A 20,099-nucleotide genomic window follows, 5' to 3' on the forward strand; every position below is an offset into this window, starting at 1 on the left:
ATTCATTTTTCAATTTGGGGTAATCAAGTTTGAATTGAGTTAACAGTCGTATGTCAATCTTTTCTAGCACTCCAGTTGCAGATATGTAATCTCCAGCGGTGTCTCCTGGGCATATTTAACTCATACATAAATACAGGGATTGTCTCCTGCAAATATATAATATGTCACTGCTTCCCAGACAGCAGGTATTGGTTACAGCCAATCAGTCTAGACTGGCGGCATACTAGCTTTGAGAAAAATGATATGTATTTATGTATTTTCTCTTTCGGGCTAACATTTTGCAACCCAAATATGGAGCGAGGTAAAGATTTGATTCCAATACGTTTTTTTGAAACAAACACATGTTCTCCTCTTGCCAGCATGCACACACACACAGAAACTTAAAACTAAGAGCCATAAATAATAGGCTCTCCCAGCAAAACCTGCTCATACAGTTGTCTCTCGCACGATAATAGTTAGGTTGGTCCGCGAGGGCCGGTGCTCCATATGGGAGGGTGATTAAGCAGGAGGCTAAGTTGAAGCTAGCAGCCCAGAGGATGTTAAAAAAAAGGGAGGGGTCCCACTGTGGGAGCCCATTGGCCCACAGAGTCTTCTGTTCGACTAATGTAATCTATGATCTCTCCCATCCCAATTAAAAGACGAAATGGCCTCAGAACAGCTGTAAAGGGAGGCCTCACAGGAGCGCACTAACCGCTGTTAATGTCAGAAGTCTCATTTAAAGAGCAGCATCTGTTTAGGCTCCACGCAGGCCTCATGCCTCTGAGCCCGCTAACTGCACATACAGCCCTGCCCATCTGGAGCATTGTAGCAACACTCTGTCCCCGACTAACACAGGCTACTGACACTTGTTTTATTTAGGCAGTTAGGGGCGCTCTCCTTCGAATGTTTACCAAAGGGTTTAAGGTCAACTGGGCTATTTAACAGGTTACATCTTATTGATCTCACTGTTAAAAGTTTCCCCCCTTGAAATGTATGTGATATATTAAGAAGAATACTGAAATTGAAGACATTCAGCTCTAAAGCCGCGGGAGGTGCGAAAGGCTCAGGAAACATCAATAAGTGAAAAAGAAAAAAAGAAAAGAAGCTGCCACTGTTCTTGGCACATTAAAACAAAGTACTGCTCAAGAGCAATAATAAACACGTCTAGCTTGAAACATTTCATTGTTCAAATCACAGTGAAGGCTGACTGAATTAGATGATTACAGTGTTTTTCAGAGCTTTGTTCAGTAATAGCATACAGTGCGGTGTATATAATTAATTGATTTCCACAGGCAAACAACTCTGGGTTTGTAAAAACCCCGAAGTCACCTCGGTATGCAATTTTACACAAATTGATATGTGCAGAAATGACCAAACAGAAAGCGCAAATTAAGTGTGCGTGAGCGTCTGATTCTCAAAGTTATTAAAATGCACTCGGCTATGATTTGATTCTCCTTGTTTGATTTCTCCGAACTAGCCTGTAGATCCCCTCAGATCGCTCTATTGTCAGTCCACACTCCACTGATTCGGGGAACAGGAAACAACAGTGCATGCAGCCAGGAAATGGGCTGCCAAGAAAGAGGAACAGGAGGTCCAGAAAAAAAAAATGAAATGAAAGTTATTTGTTTAGGAAGACAGCGGCAGGATGTTCACTTCAGCAAATTTGATCAGATAATTCCATAGTTCAGCGGCTTTCAATGGGAAGTATGCCAGAGCATGTTCATCACTCCTGTCAAAACGAGAACACTGATTATGTCAAATCTGAGTCTGGTCCTTTCCAAATCAAGTATCTAGCAATGCTGCCTCACATCTTCACTTATGCTGCAATCTAAAGCTTCATATGTGCACTGTGTGTAGATGATTTTAACTCTTTCCTCCATAAAAACACTGACTACCTCCCCATTACCCTTAATGAGGAATTCTAACACCTCCGTCTATATCAATGAAGACGTGGTTTGACGACCATAATAACAGTTTCAATGTTTTCCCACTAACTTCTAATGAAAACCCAATCATTTTGTGCAATAAGCAGGCCTGAAATATCACAGAAATCCCTCAGAAAAGAGCTTCAAGGGTTACTCCTAGTACGCTTTCAAAGGGTAAAGACTTTTTTTTTTTTTTTTAAAGAAAAGAAAAAACCTAGCACACTGTGTATCTGATAATATCACCGCCAAATTAAAAGTCTGCCAGCAGCAAAGGCTATTGACTTTTCAAAATTTCTCTATTTGGGAACAGAAACTGCCTACAATCTGCACTTGCAAGACACTCCCAATTCCCCACCTTCCTCCCCCAAAACGGCTTTCCACAACCACTCCCACAAGCTACACTTTGAAGGAGTGTGGAAACAACAGTTCATGCCTGGCGTCCCAACACATGTTTCAACTCAACTGAGAACACATAATGAGTATTCAAGCCAAGAAAAGGGAAACGAGAAGTATTACTGCTTTAGAAATTTGCAGTGTGCTGTCTGCATTCGCCGAAAGACTCCCGATTGCTAACCTCTACACTTGTGCCTATATGTGTGTCTTAAAGCCATAATAGTGTAAAGCCTAATTTTTACATGTGGCACCAAAAAGAAGCAACCAAAACAGTTGTATTGTCCCAGAGTGCCCTAACCTGCACTCTTCCAAGGGATTAGTTGCACTTTTACAAGTGGTTCTGGGCTTAAGTGTTTTCATATCATCTCCAAACTGAATAGATGGAACAGCTCTCTAAATGAAATGAATCTATTTCAAGCAAATTTAAAAGAAATCCGTCCTTCATCAGCTCACTAACTACACATTGACTAAGTGTGTTTTGTTTACACACGTTTCATTAGCAAAGATGTAAGTGCATTATGAAAACACTCAAAATAGTCATTCAAGTATGCATGCAGCCAGCAACATAGCAACATAGCAACATAGCTCCCCTCTTAGGTGTCTGTATTTTTAAAAAAAAAAGTGAATAAAGCCAATAATCAAATGTGTGTACCTGATTTATCACTCTGTACAGATGCTCTGACTCATCAGAAAACAATAGCACAGAGCAGCTGGTCAGTATGCATTCTCAGCAGCTTTCTGGTATCCCAGCTTAAGGAAGAAGTATTGGTAATCAACTTTATTGTATACTCAAGCCTGTAATTTACAGATGTCCATATCCATGACTTCTACATACAAACACTTAATGAAAAGAAAACGCAGTAGCTACACACAGTTTAACAGGTTACTTAACCTCACGTCTAACTAATAAAACATTAAAGTGGCAGCAACTCAATACAAAACTCAACTGAGACATCAAGATGACCTGCTGAAGTTCAAGCTGTGACTTTAAATGTGACACAGTTGCTTACACAGAAGGAGTGGTCTGACGAACTGCTAATCTAATGGGATTTTCCCATGTAGACATCTCAAGAGTTTACAAGGATTCGTCCAAAAAAAAGGAAAGCATTATGGCTGCCAGAGGTCAAAGGGGAATGGCCAGACTGCTTTAAGCTGATAAGAAGGAAACAGTAACCCAAATAACCACTCGTTTCAACCAAGGTATGTAGAAGAGCATCTCTGAATGCACAACAAGTGACCCTTTAAGCAGATGGGCTACAGCAGCAGAGAACCACACGTGTCACTCCTGTCAGCTAAGAACAGGAAACTGGAGCCACAGTTTACACAGGCTCATCAACATCGGACAATAGAAGATTGGAAACATGCCGTCTGGTCTGATGAGTCTTGATATCAGCTGCCAAGAAACAAACAAGAGGTCCAGTAGAAAAAAAAAAAGATCATTCAATAGTTCATGGACTTTCACTGGGAAGTATGCCAGAGCATGTTCGTCACTCCTGTCACAATGAGAACACCGATTATGTCAAATCTAAATCTGTCCCTAGTTGGGTATTGTTGCTCACCACGTCCATCTCTTTATGACTACAGTGTGTCCAGCTTTTGATGGCTGCTTTCAGCAGGATAATAAACCATGTCACAAAGCTCAAATCATCTCAAACTGGTGTCTTGAACATCACAGTGAGTTCACTGTACTCAAACGGCCTCCACAGTCATCAGATTTCAAACTAGACTTTGGAGATTCACCTTTGGAGTCCCATCATAAATGTGTATCCAACAGATCTGCAGAAGCTGTGTGCTGTTGTCATGTCAAGCTACTATCGGCTTCTCCCTTATTCACAACAGGTTACCATAGCGGGTAGCTCCACATGTTTGATGTGGCAGATTTATATGCCGTACCCTTCCTGATGCAAACCCAAAGGGATTTGTGTCTCCTCCTGGGATCAACCTGGGGATCCTTTGCCTGTGAGGTGAATGTGTAAACCACTGCACTATGGAATAAAATCTCATAGGAACGTCTCCAGCTTGAATCTGTGCCACGAAGTATCAAGGCGGCAGGGGTCAAATCCAACACTAGCACCATGTCACTTATGCAATAAAAAAATCAAATTTAGTCTGCTAGAAAAGAGTCATTGTAAAAATACTACTTAGCATCTCTAGGATCAGAATTATGGCAACAACTTTCTAAACATGCTGCAACTGAAATTTATTTTTTAGGGTCTTGTGAATTTGATAATAATGAAAATGTGCACATATTATGCATTTCTGTAATTGCAGAGAAGAAGAAAATAGCTTTCTATCAAATCTAGCTGAAACCAACTCAGTAGCAAAGGTAATTATAGAACAACTGAACCAAGGACATACTCTCACTAGCCAAGTTTAAAGCTTAAATGTTTAGAATGTGACCCCAACACATCTGGCAGAAAATCAAGAATCAAAGCTATATGTGCAACATATTAAGATCACATTTCTGCAAAAGCGTTTTCCAGCCCCTAATAATGACTCTCTTGTATACAGCAGGGCATAGGCTAACAGTTGCATTCATTTCCCAACAAACAAACAGTTTGTGCTAGCAGTTCTTGCATAAGGTCTCAGCATAAGGTCACAATTACAGTTAGAGAGCTCCTAAAAAGATGGTTTTAGTGCAAAGTTAGGACCCTCTGCCGCCTACAGCACTCTAGCTTTTGGAAACGAAGAGTTAGTCATGTCATCATTACGTCCAAGCAAAAAGAAACAGGGTCCCTTAACATAGGGATTCTTTTGCTTACTGTTCTTATATTTATGAGATGGTCACTGCTGAACACCAAAATCAAAACACCAGGTCACTCAGTTGGTTTAAATTTAAATAATAATAGAGAGCTGGCCTCTACTTTTGAGAAATAACAATGCCGTGCCTAATTAATGACTATACAAGCCACTAGTGTCCGTGTTTACCCCTGCTCTGTGTCATCTTTCAAGAAGTTGTGCAGGAGTATTTTTGGCAGGACAAGCTCAATTATTTCCTGTGAGATTAATTGCCTCCTACAATCATGACAGAATTTTGACAAAGTGGGTTGACATTAGAGTTATTTTTTCTCTCTTTGTTTCCCTTGTCTGGTTACATAGGGCTCCTTTTTTAAAATACATATATTTTTAATCAAGGTTGGTTTGGAAGGGGAGCACAGAGTTTAAGATAAGACAACATGGACAGTGCTGCGTAGACAGGCAGGAATTATAGGGACAACAAGAACAGCTCAGCCTGCTTATGCTATGATAATACCTCGGATATCACTTTGATTCCTCTCATGATTAAAGAAAGCCTTCATTTTTCTTAATTAGGCTTTATAATGGCCAATTTCCTCTCTACTGAGAATCCACTTACCACATCTCAAGCGCACTGCAAAATATGCCAATTTTATTTCATAATTATCAGCTCATGACTACATAACATTTACTATATAATTATTTGTGTGGCTAATAGTTCTGCAGTCATGCCCCCCCCCCCCAAGCTCCATGTTCTTGTTTCCCAAATGATTGCATTACATAAATAATGCTTTAGGCCAGATTGCAAATTAGTACAATAGGACATTTGTTCCACCTCCAATACGAGGCAGGCTATTTACAGCTCAGCTCACTGCAGAAAGCATCACACTTGCTGTTTAAGTTCTTATCAGATTTGGAAATTTTACGAGTGCATGGTGAGTCTTCGCCCTCATGAGAACTACAGGAGGGAGTGAAATCTCGAAAACTGTTGAACTGCTGCAAATGTGACAAGGATTTTTAAAAGAAAAACACTCAGTAAATAATGCAAAAGAAAAGAAAAACAAATCTCGAAGAGCCAGAGAGATAATAGCAGCCATTAGCAGATGAGTGGCTACTTTTGTTTAGGAAATGTGATGAATCCCCTCACCTGAACTTTTAGGAGTATTGCTTTGCAAACTCCCGAGAGGAAGAGGAGATATTTCAAAAACACTTAGTTAGAGGAAGGGAACGTGAACGCGCAGGTTCTGACTGGCTTAATCCAGCACTAAACAGGCAAATGTAGAAGGACACCATGCCTGGCTGCAGCTCTAATCGTCCTGAAAGAAGGTCTATGTGTTGCTGTTAAATCCAATTTCTATTTAGCATGAATGTCCTTTGAGAGCTCCTGTATTTCTGCTGCAAAGAACATTATAACCACAGAAACGGCCAAGAGCAAGACATTATGTTTATTCTGTGCAAAACACAAAATCAGAAATTTTTCATCAGTTCTAATTTTGTTGTAATAAAAGCAAATAAACCGCAAAAAACCCACAAATAACTGTGTGAATGAAGACTTGTAAAAAAACCTTTTGTTTTGCCACAACAGAAAATGACAGTTCCTTCTTGTGTTTTTATGGCTATTTAACTGTTATGTTGCTTCTTAATAGTTTTGACCTTTTTGTAACATAACGTGAAGAAAAGAGTCAGTAAATAAGAAGAAATGTATTTGCTGCAAATATAAAAGTTGAAATTATTTCTCAACGACAGTGCTGCTACAGTAATAGATTTGGCAGTTGTGTAGATTCATGCATGAGCTGTTTTATCACTATGTTTTAAGGGTCTTTGCTCAAGAGGATTAAAAACTCCTTAAGATGCGGGTATTAGAGTTTTACAGTTCAACAGCCAAAGAGTTAATGCTTTTGGAAATTGTGACAATTCTTAAAAAGAGCAACAGGGACTTCACAGGGGGGCTAAAGACAGGATACAACTGACCCTCAACTAATGATGCAAGCGTGAGAGAAGACCTAATGGCTGACTGAGCGAGAGCTAGACTGAGAAAAGGGGGATTAGACCTTTGCATCAGGGAAAATTCAACTTTGTGGCCCGAAGCAAAAGGAGTTAGAATAGTCACCCATGCCTGCTCCAACACTGCTTTGTTCTTAGAGACAATAGGCTTAGCCTCCCTGATCTGAAGCTCTTTGGTTATGTTCGCCACCCATTACCGATGCATTGCTATTGCACTTAAGGCAGCAATTTACTGATTGCCTTCAATTTCATATGTAAAGATTGCATCTCGAGTTGCCCATATTGTAGTGATTTTGGCATGATGTGATTGGCGCGCTGTTCTCGGCTAAAAGCAGAACCTGCTCTTGATTTAGACAGATGATAAATGCACACGGTGAATGAAGGTGTCTGAGAACACTTTGTGAAGCTTTGACTGCTGCTCTAAATGAAATGCTCTGCCGCAGAACTTTAAGTAAATCTCAGAGTTACCCTCTGACCTCGAGACAACGGGAGGGGGTGCAATATGTCGAGAGCGCTCCCAGAGATTCTTCCCTGGACTAATTAAATGGGGATTCACATTACTATAAACAATGGGAAAAATATGGGCCAAATCACCTTAAGCTGCTCCGCATGTACTGCATAGCCTGCTGGTGCCATGACAAATCCTCTCTTTTCAATGGGATGCATAGCACTGCTGGCTGAAGTGACGGCTTTGTGTCATCGTTCCTCATTCATTCAGTCACATCCACAACAGTGATGGAGAGAGCTGCGGTGCACACGCGATTTCTGCCATATGTGCAAAAAGACTCATTGCACATGTGGCAACGAGCACTGTCAGCATTGACTCCAGTGAAGTGTAACCACACTTCTAAACTTTAAGATCTCGCCTGCACTGTCGCTAAGAGCAGGGTCTCTGTGTGTTCTGCAGGATGTGGCGATGAGTAATGCTCACTGGCTCAGAGAGGGACAAGAACGTCTTCTGGATTCAGACTGACAAAAATGCAATTCAGAGTTAGACAAATAAAAAAACGACGGGGTGAGAGACAATGCAGTCATGTACATTGTTATTTCTATTTAGGGCATTCTCCAAAACGATTGTGTTTCATAGCGCGCTATGGGAGAAAGGATGATCGGGCCTGGAGATGCCTCAAAAAGGGGACAAACCCAGAGTGATAGCAGCAAAGCTGACCTAAAATGGACCCTCTGAAAGTGTTGTTATTTAAAAATCCTTCACTATTCCCACAACCAGAGAAAATCCAGATACTAAGTAACTGTCAAAGATGATGAGGAAACATTTTGGTTGTTTGTTTTACTTTCCAGAGAAAGCGCTCACTGTCACGCACTGTCCCATAAGAGCCTATTGCACACATAACGCTCAAACAGAAACACACTGTAGAAGCAGGGATGTCAAACTCAGTTTACATCACGGGCCACATACAGTCACTTTGATCTTAAGTGGGTCAAATCAGCGAAAATCCCCTTTCTGTCATTCTTACGTAGTTTAACTGCACATTCAATCCTTGAGATCTCAAAGTAAGAAAAAGAAGTGCAATTTCAACAGTACATGTCATGATTCGGCTGTGTGGCAGGCAGGAATTGGACCCAAACGCAAACTCACGGGGACACGGGGGATAAACTCAAAAAGCACAGCTTTATTGCTGGAAAAACAGATCACAAGTTATAGAAAACTACACTGGGAAAAACTAAATATAAAGCTCACCAGGAAACACAGGGAGAATCACACACAGCATGAGTGAAATCACAACACTGACACAGAGAAACACAGGGCTTAAATACACTGTGAAATAACGAGGGGAACGAGGCACAGAAGGAGAGCACAGCTGGGAGAAATCGGACATAACCCAAGGGAAGCGAAACTCAATACATTCACGTAGGACACAGACCTTCAAAGTAAAACAGGAAATGTAACATAGACGCAGACTTGACTAGGGGAGACAGAGCGACTAAGAAACACAGAACAATAACAGGGAGACACAGAGGGCGGCTAACTAAATACTCAGAAAACTAAAGAGAATACAAGAAAGCCAAACTAAGACACTAGACTAAAGAATAAACTGGGGCAACAAAGAGAACTAAGATCATAATACAAAAACTCAGACACAAGAAACTCAAAACACTGGGTCACCGACCCAGGACCGTGACAGTACATCTCTGTTTTTCCACATGATAAAGAAATGCTGCTGTGATAAATGAAAGAAATCTCTCAGCATGACTATTTGGGTTTAAATTCCAAGAAATAAATATGTAAAATTACAGAAAAAGTTCTGGTAGCTCATTGCCCCAACTGTGCTGTAACCTTAAAGCAGAAAATTCTTATGAATTCACAGAAATTTTCCGGTTTTATTTATCTTATTTTACAGTGGACACCTTGTAAAAAACAGACATTTCTATAGTTCATAACTGTTAATCTATTAGTTCAATAATACTTACCTCTTCTAATAAACAGAGGCAGTTGCGCCCATAACTTAAGCCTGTTGGTAAGTGACTTATTAAGTGCATTAAAAAGTTAAAACACAAAGCTTTTGGATTACTACATTATTAGATGAATGGTATTAATTGCTGGTATTGCTTTCACCATATCTGTCACTCACTCACAAACCACTACAAGTGTCTGACTCAAAGTGAAGGCTAATTTCAAAGCCGGGTGCGATCCGACCCATTAATTCTGAGCACTCTTGCAGTAATGTAGTAAAGCACTCATGGGTTGGAATCTCAGCATGCTGACAGCCATTCCAGTTGGTGAGACCTCATTGTGAAATTTTTGCTAGTATTTATCTTTGACACCACTTATCTATGAGTCCAAGTGTGCTTTACTTTTCACATTTCATCTTACAACAACTGCATCCAGCAGGCTTTGAGTGAAATTATCTCTGCAAGCACAAATTAAAATCCATTTCAACAACAAATTACCATACGAGGCCAGTAAGGTCTAGGCTAATGAAACACCAGAACTTGTTGGAGTTTCTCATTTCTTTTTTGCACACCACCTTGCGAAGCAGACGGTTGTGCGCTAGTCACTGAAATAAACAGAACACTCTATCTAAAAGGTCACAGGTGCTTAGCAGACTGTTAGAGCTGTGGCTCTATAGCTAAGAAAATGCTCTGAGAGGCACAGCAAATAAGAGCGACCATACGAAGGATGGACAGTGACAGCACAGCTACATACAAGCAAGACATGCATAAAGATTTCACTTACACCTTGCCAAAGCACTTATCACCTGTCACTTTGACCGAGCATCTGCTCGCCAATCCAGCTGAGTGCAAAGGTAGAGCCCCACCCCCTCCCCCAACCCCACATCTCATCAGAGATGCATTGAAATCCAATCGCTCGTATGGACTCGGTGGGTTTGAGAAGAATTACCTGTGCAGATTAGAATTAGACGAGGCTGGGAAAAAGCCACTGTCTGATCATTCCAGCTTTTCCTGCTTTGTTTGTTTTCCCCACACTTAAGCTAAATAAGTAATTGCAGCCACACAGCCAATCTCACCGTGGACACAGCAAAGCGAAACGCACACCTGCGGGAGCGCAACAACACTGACGGGCTAATAAGAAAAACTCTCTTCTGCAATTTCCATGACAAGCAGTGCAATCAAAGGTGTATGGTTTAAGAGAAATTCAGGTGAATTGTATATCTTAGACACAACATGCAACATGTGTGGACATATACGCAAAAAGCAGTAGACCAGTGTTCAATTGTTCAGTGATTTCACGTATCTGGGTCTACTTTTATTTATTTTTCTGAAGATAAATAAGCTGAGCCAGCTTCCTTTTAGTAACACGATACATATCATATCATTTTCTTAATATTTATATAATATAAAAATGTGCCCTTGGCTTTATTCATTAATTACCTAATTTATATTCATGGCCACCACATGTAGAGCCTTACATAAAATCCTATCTGTCGTTAGTGAGTTGGTTAAAGAGAGGGAAAAAGAAAACAAACTGCCAACTTTTATAGTATGGCAGTACTTTTCCCCTCTTTAAGATTTTTCTCTGTTATGTCTCTTTGTACATGCTGTAATTCATACATGAGCAGTGTTAAAGTGGAAAGGTTTGTGCATGAAACCTAATGTAGCTTTGTACACTACAACCACCTGCAGATTTAAAAGGGATTTAAGCTCATAGAGTATTTTCTGTGCCTGTGTAGGGATCAGGGCAGCGGTGACTGCACATTTTGCTTTTTGACTCTGTGTGCGTTAACACATCTGCTTCTGCAGACTTCCCTAGCAGGCATGCACAGTAACGAGTGCATGGCCACTGTCCGCTTCAAGCTATTGAATACTTGAAAGCGACAGAGCTCTCGTGACAGGTCTCAGGTCTCAGCTCATTAGGTAGTAGGAGCTCAGGAAAAACTAGGACCACTTTGTCTTCCAGTATGACAAAAATAGCCTTCTGTAAATAGATGAGCCAGTGGCGCTCTAGCATCAGTGTGTGACCATTTAAATAATCAAAGAAACACACGCTAATAAAGAGGGAGATGTATTTCTAAGCTGTTGCTTACTAGATTAAATTGTAGAAACATGACTCACTTTGATCATCATACTGGTGTCCAGACAGGAATCAAAAATATAAGAGATCAGACTGTGTTTCTTCATTGTGTCTCATCCTAAGAACACTAATACTGTGTTCCAGGGTTATTGTGAAACTGTTGTGGACTTTTGCTAGGCTAGCTTGGCCTACTGAGGCTGCAAACCCATGCCGTTTGGGTTGATTCAGCTCTATTGCCATGGAAACATGGCTTCGTAAACAAAGGAAGACAGTTTGTTAAACATGGGGGGGTGCGGGGGGCGCAAGGTCAGCTGGCCATGTGATGTGGGTGGAAGCAGCAGCAATCACACGCAGAGGGTGCAGGGGCAAACTTGTTGCATGAAACTAACAACAGAACTTCTTTGACTTAGAAAACCTTCTGTTGCTGTGACTGAATTTGCGCTGAGGAGTAACAGTGAGAAAACTTTCCTTTTGTTGCAGTTTACTGCCATCGTGAGCGGCGCACCGAGCAGACCTTATGTGGTGTAAACCGATGCTTGACACTTGTATCCCCACAGTCATACACAAGTCTCCCACTGACAAAAACAGACATGAAGAATGGCTCAGGTAAACTGACAGCTGGATACGTGAGAAGCTTCAGACGCCTGTCAGACTTTGAGAAAAATCACACAGCAAGTCTCTATGGAGGATTCTGTGTCACTGCCTTCAGAAGAACCAGGCAGGGGTTCAGCAGCCTTAGCCCCAATTATAACCCAGCAGATGACTGTGTAACATACAGAAACCTGTTACGCTACAGTAAGACGGGGACTGAGTACTCCTCTATTACTTCTGACACACTCAGCTTCAGATGACATGAATGATGTGACTGCTCCCTGCCATCCCACTCAAAGATCTGGTGACAGAAAAGAACTGGGTCTCTCCACACTGCATGAGAATAAGAACCTCCTGCTTGCCAAACAAGAGTAAAAGCCACCTGATGCAACTGTAACTCACTTAGTCCAGACTCTAATTACTAATATTCTCAATATTTCTTTCAGGCAGCACCAGTGTTCTTAGATAAACGTAAAAGAAAAAATGCGCTAATACTCACACACAAGAAATCATAACAATCGATCAGGCCGATCAGAAATGAGTCTTTACAGCTAACACTGACATGAGTATGCTCTTGTGGATAAACAGACAGGAGAAAAAGGAGGCATCCTCCTGGGAGGGCAAGATAATTCCCAATTGATCCCATTGGCTCCCACACACAACTACATACACGCAACTGGAGAACAGACAAGAGCGAGAATATTCATTAGGAGGACACCGAACTCTAATTAAGCAAGGTGGAAGGAACACATGCAGGTGTGGGGTGCACCTGGTTTCCAAAACTCTCGCTTATCCCTGTTGCAGCCGCACTGGGATGTTACCACTGTCCCTTTCTGCAGTTGTGATGTCACTCCCAACCCAACACCCCCACTGCTAACGACCCAACACCCTACATTCCTCTGTTCCTCATACAGCACCTCAGTCGCGCCTGATGCAGGCGCGAAATTTGTCAGGCTGGAAAGCTGTCCACACAGACAGGCAATCTAAACCAGGAGGAGACGCTCCTCCTGCTTGACTGGCAGATGCATTCCCGCTGGCCGGCTCCAACCCGTCAGCTCCGACAGAAAAAAATGTCCAAGGCAGAGTGAGACCAAATGTAAAAGCACAGGTGTCTTTTTGTTTCCTTTTTGAAAGGAAATAAAGACTTTACTTGTTTTCTTGCATTTTACTCTACAGAATCAAATAAATTAGAAGAAACATCAAACTACATTTTTTTAGTCATTGCCGGATATCTCCACATTATGCACAGCTGTAAATACACTCAAATATAAATGTCTGGTATATTTTTTATGATAACTGTTCTAAAAACACTAAATATGGCTGCTAGAGTTATGGCTCTATATGGGGTGTCACCTGTTGCTATGAAGTCAAATTGAAGTCTGTCCATACGTGTGTGTGTGTGTGTGTGTGTGTGTGTGTGTGTGTGTGTGTGTGTGTGTGTGTGTGTGTGTGTGTGTGTGTGTGCGCTTCTCTGCGAGTTACTGAGAGAATGTGTTTTCAGTTGCCAGCGTTTGTTTGAACAGCGCCCTGATGAAAGCCTGACAAACACGAGGGAATGTCAGTGGACAGCTAAAGTCAACACACAGACTTTACCAGGGACCCTTGTGAGAGGGGCCACGTCCGGACTGTCTCTATGCCTCTCCTCTCCCACAGCCTCTCCAAGCAAGACAAGACAGAGATACTTAACAGAGGAACAACTATGCTGTCTGATAAAATATAGACATGTAAAAAGAGTGTGAATCGTGATTTAGAGAGTGACAGAGATGAAAAGAAACCCATGAAGAAATACGACAAGGGTGGCAGGATGTTGAGGCTAAATCAAATAAAACATATCCCTTTCTACAATCCGTGCTTTGCTGGTGTGAAAAAAAAAGTGATAATCTCCCTTCCACTTTAAGTGGACTAACTGATGCAGACAAAATATTCAAGGCAAGCTCCACATACTTGCTTTGAATATATTGTTGAGATTACAGCCTCGTATTTTTGGTCTGGTAATGTACTGTGAAGGCCGGTAAGGGCAAACGGTAAAGCAGGCTGGGCAAACATCTAGCCCTATTCAAGTCAGAGCTAAAGCTTCACTTTTTTTCCCCTTGGTCCATTTTTGTGTGGGAAGCTAGCGGAGCAAGCCTGAGTCCCTATTGACTCAATGTGCTGAGACGTTTTCCCTTTTACCATTGCTAAAGTAGGCATGAGCACTAATCCTAAGGGGTTAAATGGACCCTCCTCTGGGATTGCCCTTTCCTGGGAGAGCCGGGGGCGGCTGCTGCTGTGATGCACACTGAACTTTAATGGATTTTGGCAGAAATTTGGCTTAACTTTTACGAACTGTGCAAAAGAATTACAGTTATTAGTGCGACACTGAAACAGCGCGTAAAACAATTCATGTTGGATTTGTATCCGCTTATATTCAAGGCTTCCCAAGGCAGATACTCAGGTGACAAGCAAGAGTTAGAGGAATGCCGCTTATCATGGTAATGAAATTTTAATGATCAAAGGCGGGAAAAAATGGGTCACTGGTGAAGCAGAAAGGAAAGTTGTAGTTAAAAACATAAAAAGTAAAGAAGATTCAATGCAAAATAATTCAACTGGGCTACATTATGAGAGCATAGCTGAAGCGCTGGAGGAGAGAAAAAATGCAGAATCTGTGTTGCACATCAGAAGCTGCAACAGAGAGAATATAACAAATACCTTTGTTGGTTGCATTTTTTTAAATATTATTACAGTATACGAAATAATATGGAAGACTAGAGATGAAAAAAAAACATAAGTTTAGATGATCATAGCAAAAAGGATCATAAACTACAAATTACACCCAGAGAGCGATGGATGCCTAAATAGGAAACGCTAGCATTTTCAATATTCAACAGTGACCTTTACAAAGAAAAGAGTGTGTTTTTGAGAGCCTCTTGCAATGTTATGCAGAAACGTAATGCAGTCAGCTACGATTCAATCAAGAGAAAGACTGTTCGCCAATAACACCCACTAGAGAAAGGGACCATTTCCATTTCAAATCGCAGCCATTCTCACACCAACACTGAGACAGCATCAGCGCCTGCCAAAGTCTGGCAGCTCCTGCCCCCAGTGTTTATTCCTATGGCTGTGTATAAATTCACATCTCTGTTATTGCCTGTGTGATTGATGTTGGGTATAATGACACCGCTTCTATTTACCCAACACACCTACCCATCTCTTCTATCCACGATTTGCTTGGTTGACTTCCTCTGACTTTTACTGGTTGTCTTTGATGGGTCAGCTGTAAGGAGTTCTTACCTGCCTGAGAAATGTCACAGCTTTGTCTTTACTGTTCGTTTGTGAGACTGGAACGCAGAGGGTTATATTACAAGAGGAAAAGCACAGTTTCTGTGCACAATGCCTTTACCGCAGCATATACAGCAAATCTTTGTTTACTTTTGTCTCTGTTAGTGCACACTTCTAAGTCTAAAGAACACAAACAGTCAAGTTTTTACTAAATGACACCCAGAAGCACAGAAATCTATACATTCATAGTTTCTACATCAGTGAGTCAGTACTTTATGTTGTGCTGTGCAACACTTTCCAATTAAATGGGAGGCAAACCCTCCTGGTATACTTTTCTCTTTAAAACTTTATGATTTTTAATTAACTAGATTAACTTACCGACTGTATTTAATATTGAAAGAAAATGCATACCTCGCTGTAAGTTCACCCTGAACTTTAACTTAATGCACATGTACACGAGAAGCATATTACCATGCAAGATCAAGGTTCTCATTCCCCCCACAGAGAAATCCACTAACACTTCATCCCCGTCACCACTAATACAATACACAGCTAATATACACTTCTTTTTGGTGAAGGTTAACCTCAGGAACACCCCAGCAACAGAAAAGCATAAAAAGGGTCTACTCCAGTTACTCCCGGTTTAAATATAACGTGTCATTCACAACTCCACCACAAGCACCTTACACTCTTGCGCTAATAGGTAGGTGGCTACTCGACGTCTATTTCTTTCAGGAAAGTCAGAAATGTCCCCTCTTCTCAACCATTCCTTTTCTTCCCCTCATCACTGCTTTCTATGGAGCTTCCTTTGATGTGGCTCCTGGCTGTAGAGGAATAAGATACCTGATATGCAAGCCACTCGAGACGAGAGCTGTAGCACTGGTGTCAGACGCTGAGGCATAGACGCGACCTTTTTGTTGGAGTGGTTGGAGGTGTTACCCAAAAACACCTTCAAGTGGCGTTTAATGTCAGTCAAGCAGCCCCAGTAAAGTGGAGTGAAGTAAAGTGAAAACCCTTTGTAGAAAATGTCAACATAAATCTACCCAGCTTTGACAGAAAACCTCATCAGTGCTGAATTATTTCATTGTAGACAATCATGCAGAATCAGTGAAGTAGATAATGTAAATGTGTTTTGAGTAGATGACTTAAAAGTATCATATCCCATCTGAGAGTACTATTGTGCTCAGCAGTGGAAAAACCCAAATAGAAATGATTTATTTTTTTAAAAAAAGGTAATTTTTGATATGACTCCAGAGAGTAAACAGAGTGATCCAGATCACACACTAAGCAAACTAAGCCAGTGTTTGGCATAGATAAGTGAAGAGTTTGATCTCAATGGTGGCAGCTCTGTGTGACAAGAGTTCCCCTCTGTATTCTTACACCCCTCCCACCCCCCACTCACACTTTACCCAAAATGCTGTTCCCATAGAGCCACACTTCCTGTTTGTGATCCAATCAACAGGGCCATTACAGACTGTGAGGTGCTGTATAATCTATCTTATCTTATCTAGAACAGAAAAGACTCAGTTTGTTTCTCTAGATAACATTAACTCACAGTTCCTCTTCTTCTTCTTATAGCTTTAAACCCCGAGTGACCCTTTCATAAGCCATCCAAAGTCCAAGGTACTAAATTCACCCATATACTGAAAAATTGCATTGCTCTGTTAAAGCATTGGGAAACTGCATGTTTGTCTTTGAGGCCCTGTCTGTGCCTCCACAAACAAAGATGCCGAGTAGGGGTAATGACACGTTTATGGCAGAAAAAGGAAAACAGTTACAAAGCAAAAGAAAAAGGTTTCAATTAGCTGCACTGGAGATGTACGCTGAGCTGCGAAAACACTGTATGGTAATTCTACCTTTTATCTCCTTTATTGTGCTGATTAGTGCGGTGGGGGGAGAGTGCTCTATCTAATCTGATCAGGAGGTCCTATGGTTGACAAGTCACCTCCTAGCCCTCCCCCCTTTTACCTTCTTCGTGGAACTCGTTCATCCCCGAGTTCCTCTGTGTCTGCAGAAAACACAACAGCAACCACAAAAACAGCCAAAGAAAACAAAAGACGAGAGGAAAAACAGCCGATGGGGCTATTTGCATGCCTTGTCATTCTTTCACAAACACAAGGCCCAGATGACTACTGACCGAGGCCACTGGCTTTGCATGAGCAGCAGGATGTCAGTCTCTTTAGTCTAGCTGCTGTTGGCTCTTTTTTCCACCCCTCTGACCTTCATCCCAGTACCAAGAGATTAAGGGGTTAGGCTAACCTTTGACATGTGGGATCTGCATCAGAAAAGACCAGCATCTTACTGTACGGTAGCAAAACATGCCTGTTGCAAAGCGACGTTTCATCTCACTGGAATCTGCATATGCATACAGATCCCACAAGCTCCATCAGTCAAAGCTTCCTCTTCATAACCGTTTTGGGCAATGCTAATAATCTTTACAATTACATGTATACAAACCAGCACTAATGAAGCCTAACATATGTCTGCTCTAACCCATTCAATGATATTATATTTTTTATAAGTCTCTTTTTTATGTCTGTCACAAATGACATACTCTAACCGAACCAATAGCGCCTCTCATCCACAAATCGTAGGTAAGCCGTTGTGATACTGTGAAAGGCTGCCTGTCAGAATGACAAAGTGCAGATAAAAAAACCCACAGCAAAGATCGCTGCAGATTGCCTGTAGAGGATGAATATGCAAATAAAGCAAGCAGTAAATGAAAAACAAAGTGGGGGTTTTGGCAGCACCTTTTTACGTGTTCCCCTTAATTTGGCATCATTTAAGAACACAAAGTCTATCGATACTGAATTCGGGTCAGAGCACAGGGAAAAAACCCAAATAAATAAAAATCAGTCTTCCTTTTCCCCTGCGAGCCCCTGAGCAGTTTCGAGGACTATTGTACACATAAGCTTTTCTGTGAATGCTAAGCTTAAGTGACAAATAAATGGAAAGTTGAGGGAGTTAAAACAACAACATAATAATGATATCTATAGCACTGAGCTTACATAGCACCAATCAGACTGGGTCCATGTGTTCTGGAAGACAGTCAGAAAAATAGGACACCTAAGCTTGCCAACTGCAAACCCAATTCATTGACCACAGCATGAGCACAAAAGTAAATCAATTACCTGGTCGAACGCCTGTCGTGAGCGACAAAAACTGTTCTCAGGACAGTCAAATAAAAGAACAAGACCAAGTGCACTTTATCACCTGTTAGTTGCTATCAGACCCCAAAAGGCACTTTAGCTAGCATTCCCAAAAATTAAGAGGCAAAACAAAGTGTGTTGTCTAAACAGAGTGAAACTAGCCAGACAGACTGAAGCACGTCCTTGGGAAACCACAGCACATATCCTCTTGAACAAAAAGATGAACAAGGCAACAGATTTTTCCCCTGGTTCTGAGATAACTGAAACCCAACACCATCACCCTCCAGTGGGACTCTTTGTACATCTAAGAGAAGGTCTATCAACAGCTGCTGACAGATGTGTCTGCAGTCAGTTTAGGAGAGGAAGCCACACTGAGGTCAGGCTCGGGTTTTGCGGCTCTGCCCATCAAGGAGGAAGACACGGATCAGCCCGTGATGTCCGAGACTGACCTTTTCTCACCTCGCAGTCCTCGTCACCACACCTGAACTAATAAAAGATAGCTACTTTTGTTAATAAAGCAGCCAAAAAAAAGAGAGCCTCAGTAGGACCTTCTTTACACAACAGAAATTGTATTTCATACAGATTTGCCTCCAAGTGAACAATATACAGACAGACAGTTTATACTTGTCTAGAGATCCCTTTGTGTTTCAAACAAAAGTGAGAGCCACTCCAGCTGGAAAGCAAACAAATCTGAAAAACACCACTGGAGGTCTAAGTAGTTTTGGCAGATGCTCCAGGCTTAAGTGTCTGTTCAATCAGCCACTCCAGTTAAGATGGCAATCATGGTTTAACTGTGTGCTGATGTGTTGAGGCTGGAGTTGGATCATGTTCTATCCTGGCAAAATAACTGGGCATGAAATGTCAGCAGTGGTCAGACACTTAGTCATTGTGGTTGTAGCACTCCTTATCCTAACGAGGCCGTAACAATTACTAGGAGTAGAGGTCCTCATTGGCTCATGAACAGACGATGGGAGACCAAATAACAAAAGCAGAGATGGCGTTTTAAACGGTATAATAATTGACTTTTGCTCTTGATTGTATGCTAGGAATCTAAATCCATTAACGGCATTTTTCTAGGCATGCATACTTTGTAATTTTCTGCAACCGGCCTCAGTCTGTACAGTGTCAGTTTAATTCCTTTCAGCTGTTGTAAGAGCGTGCTATTATTGAGCCTCTATGCTACTTTACTGCTTTTCTTTCTCTTTGCCTTTTCTTTAAACTGTCATTAATTATTACAGGGCAACTGCTCTCTCTTATGACAAACAGAATGCATGATAAAGTTTATGCTTGATATTTTAGTCTCCTTAGAACAAGCGAATAACACCTAACAAACCTGTTTGGTTACTGAAAATGGATGCAGACCCTCCAGGCACTCAGAGCTGAATAGTATAATAGGCTTGAGGTAATTAACAAAAAGTGGTATTGGCAAGAGTGAATGACACGCAAGAGAGGAGTCTCCACATTGCACCGACAGCTGCATACATCACGCAGATCTGATTATTGACCCAATGCCACTGACAGGAAGCTGATATTCAGCAGCAGATGAACAGAGCTGCTCCACTGCAGCTCAAT

The 20,099-nt window shown here is 41.4% G+C and overlaps 1 protein-coding gene across 2 annotated transcripts in view; it reads right to left on the reverse strand.

The window, feature by feature from the left end:
• macrod2 (mono-ADP ribosylhydrolase 2) overlaps positions 1–20,099 on the reverse strand; it is a 438,355-nt gene that overhangs the window by 333,818 nt on the left and 84,438 nt on the right. The window contains exon 1 of one of the 2 annotated variants that reach the window (XM_085368818.1): positions 16,222–16,483. The exons of the other annotated variant lie outside the window; for it this stretch is intronic. Coding sequence (XP_085224944.1) covers positions 16,222–16,279 — 58 coding nt within the window. The 5' untranslated portion in view covers positions 16,280–16,483. Of the gene's footprint in view, positions 1–16,221; positions 16,484–20,099 lie in introns of those variants that run through there. 2 annotated transcript variants of the gene reach the window in all.

The sequence above is a fragment of the Diplotaxodon limnothrissa genome, linkage group LG13 (assembly GCF_057381915.1).
Source record: "Diplotaxodon limnothrissa isolate DT_005_m linkage group LG13, D_limnothrissa_male_GT1.1, whole genome shotgun sequence".
Lineage (NCBI taxonomy): Eukaryota > Metazoa > Chordata > Actinopteri > Cichliformes > Cichlidae > Diplotaxodon > Diplotaxodon limnothrissa.